Source organism: Giraffa tippelskirchi, chromosome 10, assembly GCF_054371585.1.
Source record: "Giraffa tippelskirchi isolate mGirTip1 chromosome 10, T2T-mGirTip1v1.2.pri, whole genome shotgun sequence".
Taxonomy (NCBI): Eukaryota; Metazoa; Chordata; class Mammalia; order Artiodactyla; family Giraffidae; genus Giraffa; species Giraffa tippelskirchi.
Window position 1 is genome coordinate 201,319 of NC_137284.1, and position 7,081 is coordinate 208,399.

At 63.2% G+C, this 7,081-nt stretch overlaps 2 protein-coding genes across 2 annotated transcripts; both read right to left on the bottom strand.

The window, feature by feature from the left end:
- Nucleotides 1-953: 953 nt before the first annotated feature.
- On the bottom strand, nt 954-2,143 carry LOC145524222 (interferon-induced transmembrane protein 1-like). The gene is made up of 2 exons (XM_081536073.1): nt 1,875-2,143; nt 954-1,289 (listed from the first exon to the last, which is right to left on the bottom strand). The coding sequence occupies exons 1-2, from the start codon at nt 2,058-2,060 to the stop codon at nt 1,101-1,103; spliced, it is 375 nt and encodes a 124-aa protein (XP_081392199.1). The 5' UTR covers nt 2,061-2,143; the 3' UTR covers nt 954-1,100.
- Nucleotides 2,144-5,001: 2,858 nt separating this feature from the next.
- LOC145524227 (interferon-induced transmembrane protein 3-like) lies at nt 5,002-6,087 on the bottom strand. Its single transcript, XM_081536080.1, has 2 exons — nt 5,801-6,087; nt 5,002-5,351 (listed from the first exon to the last, which is right to left on the bottom strand). Exons 1-2 carry the CDS (start codon nt 5,984-5,986, stop codon nt 5,181-5,183), a joined length of 357 nt encoding a protein of 118 aa, XP_081392206.1. The 5' UTR covers nt 5,987-6,087; the 3' UTR covers nt 5,002-5,180.
- Nucleotides 6,088-7,081: the final 994 nt, after the last annotated feature.

The following is a 7,081-nucleotide window of genomic DNA, read 5'->3' on the forward strand; positions in this document are numbered from 1 at the left end:
TTAGCAGGACCCTCACCACAAATCGGTGAAGCTCAGACGGGTTACACGCAGTGCCACCACCCCTCATGACTGCTGCCCACCTGACAGGGGATGCGGGGACCCCGCAGTCGGCCTGCCGGGGCTGGGGGTTCAGAGGTTGGGGTCGGGATCACTTGTCTGTCCCCCTGGCCCTGCCTGGGAGACAGTCCTTCCTGGGCTCAGAGAGGCAGTCTGCCAGCCTCTCCCCCTGCAGGACTCAGCGTCCCTGAGGCTGAGCCCCTGTGCTCGCGTGTGGGACCCAAGAGAGAGGTGGGCAACCTCATCCGAGTCACCGTCCTCCAGGGAGGATCCCGACCAGCCTGGCTCCCAGGTAGGGCCCAGTGGGGGCTGGGCGCCCACCCCCTCTGGGTGCCAGGAGGAAGGGAACCCACTGCAAAGAGCTGCCGACTTCAGCAAGAGACGGACAGGACTGGCCCTGGGCTCCCTGAGTGAGCCCAGAAGAGCCTGGGTCCCCAGAGGCCATGTGGAGCGGGGTCCCTCCCCAGCAGCAGCCTGTGGCCGCCTGGACTCCTCCAGCCTCTCTGGGGTGACACCCAGGACACCCTGCGCAGGGCACAGCGGCTCGGCAGGCGGGGTGCGTCCCCCACCCGCTCCCCCTGGGGCGTCAGAGACAGGAATACCTGTTCGGGTGTTTCTCTCCGCATTGGGCTAGGAGGGTCCCCATCTCCCCGTCTGCATCCCAGGCTCACCACAGTGTCCCAGGGTCCCCAGTGTCTGGGAGACCCTTCCACCCAGCAAGGCCTGCCGGGTTTGAGCGGAGGAAGGGGTCTTTCCTCTGGGGCTCCTGTTGGCCTGGGTGGGGTCGGCAGCTCTGCTCTGGCCTTCTCAGTCAGCCCACAGCTGACCGCTCCGGGCTTCCCAGAGGCCGCCGGAGCCACAGCAGTGTCCCCTCCACAGGAGACATCACAGCAGCCTCACAGACAAGGGCACTTTATTGACTCCATGGTTGACAATCTGGGTCTATAAACTGCTGCCTATGGGTTGGGGAGGGGCGGGCCCATGCCTCAGGTACCAAACCAGCCAGGGACGGTGAAGGCTCGGACCGCCTCCACGGACAGCGGCTAGTAGCCTCTATTTTTCATCATCTGCAAAGTCATCTGGTAGGCTGCCATGTAGACAAAAATGAGAAGAACGATCGATCCAATGGTCAGAAAGATGCCCAGGACCAGGGCCCAGATGTTCAGGCACTTGGCGGTGGAGGCGTAGCTCTGGGCCCCAGTGATGTCGCCCACCATCTTCCGGTCCCTGGACTGGAGGAGGAGAGGTGCTGAGGGTCCTGTGACTCAGGCCCCCGCCGGCTGGTCCCCGTCACCCCGATGGGCCCTCACCCTCCCGTTCCCTGGAGTCTGAGCAGGACAGTGGCCGGTGAGACCCTCCCCTCTTGAGGCCTCAGTCTGAGTCGTCACAGAGAGTCAGCCTCTCCAGGAGGGCCAGGGCTCACCCTCCCTTCCTCTCAGGCCCCTTCACCGGCCATTCACCCACCAGGGATCAGTGTCCTTTCAGCACCTGTCTCGTTTCTGGACGAGTTCTGAAGCTGAGTGTGAAGGACGTGCCTTCCCTAATGAGGCTGGGAAGGAGGCCGTCTTGGGGTGCGAGAGACACAGACCCCCACCTCCACCCCATGTGCACCCAGGCAGCCTCGCCACGAGTCTCAGCGGGAATGACCCCCCAAGCCACACTCACACACGCACACACACACACACACACACACACACACCAAGAACACGCACTCGGACCCACACGCACGGGGGCTCCCCAACCCCACATGTCATCCGGGCAGGGCCCCTCCAGGCTCCCGGACACTTTCTTGGAGACGCCCGCAGGTGCCCACCCACCTTCACAGAGTAGGCGAATGCCACGAGGCCCAGGCAGCACCAGTTCATGAAGATGGTGTTGAACAGGGACCAGACGATGTGGTCGGGTATGGCGGTCTCCCTGGGGATGTTGATCACCATGGTCGTCACGGGCGCCTGGCTCTGGGGCGCCCCCAGCATGGCCACCTCGTGCTCCTCCTTAATCATCTCTGGCTTAGAGGGAACCAAGTGCTGATGCTGATGAGCAGGATTGAGATGTGTGTTTCCTGAGGCAGAGACGGAGTAGATGTGGTCTGGACACAGGCAGGAGCACCAGGGGCTGGGGGCCGGGCCTGACCAGCAGTTTCGATTTCGTGAATGTTTTGTTTGGGCCAGTCCTATGAGGGGGTGGAACCGCTGCGCATCCTGTTACACTAAGGTCAGAGGAAGTGAGCTGGTGGCGGGGCTTCATGCCCGGCCCCAGCCATCTCACTTACCATATCGCACTCTTCAGGCTCCGGGACCCTTCCCCAGCCTGGGGGTCTCGGGCCCAAGCCTGCTGCAGCGCCCACTGTCAGGGGCCCCACTCAGCCTCACCCCCAGGCCCAGAGGAGCCCCGCCCCCACCGCCAGCCCCCCAGCCGCACAAGCCTCCCCTTTGGAGGGCATGGCCCCTCAGTCCTGAGTCCCCGCTCCAGGCGGGGTTTGGGTCCTTCCTGGTTGCAGGTCAGCACCCAGCGACCCCTCTGGTCTGCCCCGAAGGAGCCTCCCACGGTCCCCCAAGGGCTGGAGGAGCGGACCCGGCCGGCTGTGTGGAGGCGGAACTCCTGCCGGGCGTCTGGCAGCCGCAGGGAGCCCTGGGCCCCTGCGTCCGTGCAGCCCCGGCCTTCCTCCCCCGCCCCCCCTCATTTCTCATGGGACCTGGGGTGGCTCCAGGGGGAGCGGGTGTGCTGGCAGGTCGGCTCCTGGGCTTGGGGCTGTGCCCGCTCCTCAGGGACAGGGCGGGTGGGCTCCGTGGCCAGGCCTCCGCTCTCTTCAGACTGCAGGGCTCTCCTGTCTCTGTCCTCAGCTGTGCGTGAGGCTGTGGGAGGTGATGGCCAGGCCTGGACCGTCCTGTTAGGAGCAGGGCCATTCCGCTAGTTGGGTCCGTTGGGTCAAGGCTCCCAGGTCAAGGCTCCGGGTGCCCCTGGGCAGGGCTGACAGTCTGCCATAGCAGCTGCACTTGGGCTCCTAGGGCTTGGTCCCGTGTCCAGAGTCTCCTCCGGGTCCATCTGGGTCTTGGGCAGACCGGAGAGTGAAATGAAAGTGTGGTGGGGGTGGTGCCCCTCCACCCCCTGGGCCCTGAGGTGGTCAGTGTCCGCTCCTCTCCCAGGATGGGATGTTGGTTTAGGTTTTCCTCCCTGCTGGGGTGGGCGCTGGGGAGCCATTCCAGAGTCCCCCGCAGCCACCCTGTGTCCGAGGCTCTCACCCAGAAGCCACTGAGCGCGTGAGAGGACTGGGAGCCCCACCCGCTTCTGCTCCTGCTCTCCGGGGCTGGCTGCCCACTGGGGGCCGGCCCCGCTCCGAGCGTAACTAGGGCCTGGAGCCCAGACTCCTTGGCCCCCGCGCCCCTCAGGAAAGGGCACCTGGCGATGTTCAGCTTTAGAGACACTGACCTGGGTGCCAAGCCCACTTCGTGAGATGTTGGGAATCCCGAGTCCTGGACTCTGTTACCCAGGACCCACCTATTCCCCACCCTCCCCCCACCCCGGGACAGTCTGAGGATGTGCCTGCAAGCTCCCCTGCCCAGGGCCCGGCTCTCAGTCAGCCACAGGATCAGGTCACAGCAGAGGGCACGGGGTCACAAGGTGATAAGACTTTGCCTCCCACTCCTGGTCTGCTATCCTACCTCCTGGGCTGGTGGGCGTCAGCTGTCTGCCCTCTATTGTGCCCTGAGGGACACATCTGTGAATGTCTCTAGAACTCTCTGCTGTAGGTCCTGGGGAGGTCACAGCCCTGCCACCCCATCACTGGTCTGCTCACTTGCCCACATCCCCAGCACAGTCCTGGGGCAGGGCAGGCGGCTGCACCAGCCTCCGGCCTGGCTCAGGCATTTGGTGGCTTTTCCAGTTTATGCACTCTGTCCTGGGGCTCAGGGTAGAAGGCAGGACACAGTGCAGATGCCCAGTCACCAGAGGGGCTCCAGGAAATGTGGGAACGTGCAGCCCCCCAGGAGGGGCCATGGCAGAGTGGAACGAAGAGTCCCATGTGACTGGCAGCCCGTCCTTCCTGAGCTCTGCCAACTTGCCCTCTGCAGCCCACAGCCCGGGGTCAGGTCGTGCATGAGTCTGCCTCCGTGACAGGGGTCCAGGGTGGCCTCTAGCCACTTCCCACCTCCAGAGTCCTTCCTAGACCCAGAGAAGCAGGTGGTCCAGCCCTGCCTCCAGGACACACCCTCCCTGGAGCTGCCGCACTCTGCTCACCCCCCTGGGGCCCCCACGACCTGCCCAGGGACCTCTCCCCCCAGCCACTTCTGAGGGGTGGGGTATGTAGGGTGAAGTGAGAGTGAGAGTCGGGGATCACAGAGGGGAGCGGGGATGGACATCGGGGGGGGGCTCCCACCACCGCAGCCCGGCTCGTTGTGAACATCGTCTGCCCTGGGCTGCCCAAATGCCCGAACGTCCAGGGCCCTGAGAGGATGCAAAGGGGCTGCCTCCCTCGTCGGGGGCTGACCTTTCCAGGGTTTAGCCGGGGCCAGAGCTCGTGGTACCGAGGTGGCTGCTCCTCACTCTAGCTGCCCTGTGCTGCCTCAGGCCACTGCTCCCCCAGCACCCTCTGGAGGAGCCGGGACAGCGCCTGGTGGCTGGGGAAGGTAGCAGCAGGATGCAGCAGGCTGGACCTTCCCGGCAGCTGGGAGGGAGACGGGGCCCCCAGACACAAAAAGCAGTCCCTCCCTAGAGAGCCTGGGCTGCCGCAGTCACCCTAGCCCAGCTGCTCCCTGCCAACCTGATCCTGAGGATCAAGGGTGTTCCGGACCCAGAGTGCCCTTGGATCAGGGTCAGGCCTTGGGAAAGGAGGGACCCCTATTCTGGGACCCTGGTCCAGCTGTTGCTCCCAGCTGGAAGCCAGAAACCAGCAAAACCAGAGCAGCACAGCGGGTTGAGGGAGGGCGCTGAGCCGCAGAGGCAGACTGAGGAGTATCAGCACACTTTATTGAATTCACTGGCCTTCAGCGGGTCTCTGTAAACTGCTGCAGGAAGGGGCAGTGGCGGGGGGAGGGCAGGGCCACCGCCGCTGGTGTGGAGCCAGCCGTGGACTGCCCAGGACTTGGTGTTGGCCATGAGCAGCTACTGCTAGCCTCCTTGCTGTGTTAAATCCTAAAATGCAGACCGAAACTCTGCCCTGATCTAGTGGCAAAAACAATGATCAATATGATGATCAGAAGGAGGCCCAGGACCAGGGCGCAGATGTTCAGGCACTTGGCGGTGGAGGCGTAGCTCTGGGCCCCAATGATGTCGCCGACCATCTTCCGGTCCCTAGACTGGACGGGGAGAGGGGGTGAGGGTCCAGGTGGCAGCCGGGTGCTGTGACTCAGGCCCTCCCCTGCTGGTCCCCCAGTGCCCGTTCACCCCAACGGTGACTCTCCCCTGCCCGTTCCCCAGAGTCTGAACAGGCCAGCGCCCATGGACCCCCCTCCCCTCCCGGGGCCTCCATCTGCGTCCCCGCAGACTCTCAGCCTCTCCAGGAGCCCCAAGGCTCACCCTCCTTCCTCTTAGGCCCCTTCATTGGCCCCTCATCCCGCCAGGGGATAAAAGGTTGACCCTGGTCATTCTCATGAACCTCCTGCAGCCTCATCATGACCTGCACATTGGTATATGCACACACACAGAACAATACACACAGGAGCTCCCCAGCCCATGTGCCATCTGGGCAGGGCCCTCTCCAGGCTCACACACACTTTCTTGGAGATTCCCCCAGGTGCCCACCCACCTTCACGGAGTAGGCGAATGCCGCGAAGCCCAGGCAGCAGATGTTCACGAACAGCGTGTTGAACAGGGACCAGACGATATGGTCACGTCCAGGGCCCTCAGTCTGGATGTCGATCACTGCGTTCCCCATGGGAGCTGAGCCCGGGGGTTCCCCCATCACAGCTACCTCCTGCTTCCCTGAGAACATGTCTTAGAGGGTAGGCTGCAGGCGTGAACACCAGCGAGGAGGACTGAGAGCTAGAATCATGAGGCTGAGCTCTGACCAGTGTCACGGTGAGCCGGATGCTGGAGGGTGGTCCTCATGGCGCCCTAACCCCACCTCACACCAGTTCTGCTTTCTCAGAAGCTTCAATTTCCTGCTGTTTTGTAAATGCATGAATTGCCTGGGCACTGGGAAGGTGTACAAATCACGGAGAAGTTGCACACAGGCGGGGCGGGATGGCTGCCATCCAAGAGCTGGCTTTCTGCCCCAGACACCCAAGTCAGGACCTATTTAGGGTGTGGTCCCAGGACCTTCCCCAGGGGGTCTCAGGCCCAAGCCTGCTGCAGCGCCCTTGTCCCCACCCGGGGCCCCTGCCAGGCCCCACTCAGCCTTACCCCCAGGCCCAGAGGAGCCCTGCCCCCACTGCCAGCCCCCCAGCCGCACAGGCCTCCCCTCTGAAGGGCACTGGCCCCCCCAGTCCTGAGTCCCCACTCCAGGAGGGGTTTGCTCCTTCCTGGTTGCAGATCAGCACCCAGTAGCCCGTGTGGCCTGCCCCGAAGGAGCCTCCCGCAGTCCCCCAAGGCTTGGATTCAGTTCAGTTCAGTTTAGTCAGTCAGTTGTGTCCTACTCTTTGATTTAGGTCATACTTGAATGGTCTAGTGGTTTTGCCTACTTTCTTCAATTTAAGTCTGAATTTGGCAATAAGGAGCTTGTGGAGGAAGAGTGGGTTGCCATGCCCTTCTCCAGCGGATCTTCCCCACCCAGGGATGGAACCCAGGTCTCCTGCAGTAGCAGCAGTAGCAGTGTTAGCCGCTCAGTCCTGCCCTACTCTTTGAGACCCCATGGACTGTATCCTGCCAGACTCCCCTGTCCATGGGATTCTCCAGGGAAGAATACTAGAGTGAATTGCCATTCCCTTCTCCAGAGGAAATTCTTGACCCAGGGGTCAAACCCAGGTCTCCTGCATTGCAGGCAGGGCTGGATTACCAGGGACCTTGGGCCCTGAGTGAGCTGAGGTGCAGCTGTGTGGAGGCAGGATGACTGCAGGGCATCTGGCAGCAGCTGGGAGCCAAAGGCCTG

Bases quoted from the DNA above. Each gene is read 5' to 3' on its own strand.
- LOC145524222 (XM_081536073.1), bottom strand. From the start codon at position 2,060: ATGATTAAGGAGGAGCACGAGGTGGCCATGCTGGGGGCGCCCCAGAGC. The intron at 1,290-1,874 runs GTGGGTGGGCAC...CTCCTCCTCCAG, and splicing joins CATTCGCCTACTCTGTGAAG to TCCAGGGACCGGAAGATGGT.
- LOC145524227 (XM_081536080.1), bottom strand. From the start codon at position 5,986: ATGTTCTCAGGGAAGCAGGAGGTAGCTGTGATGGGGGAACCCCCGGGC. The intron at 5,352-5,800 runs GTGGGTGGGCAC...CTCCCCGTCCAG, and splicing joins CATTCGCCTACTCCGTGAAG to TCTAGGGACCGGAAGATGGT.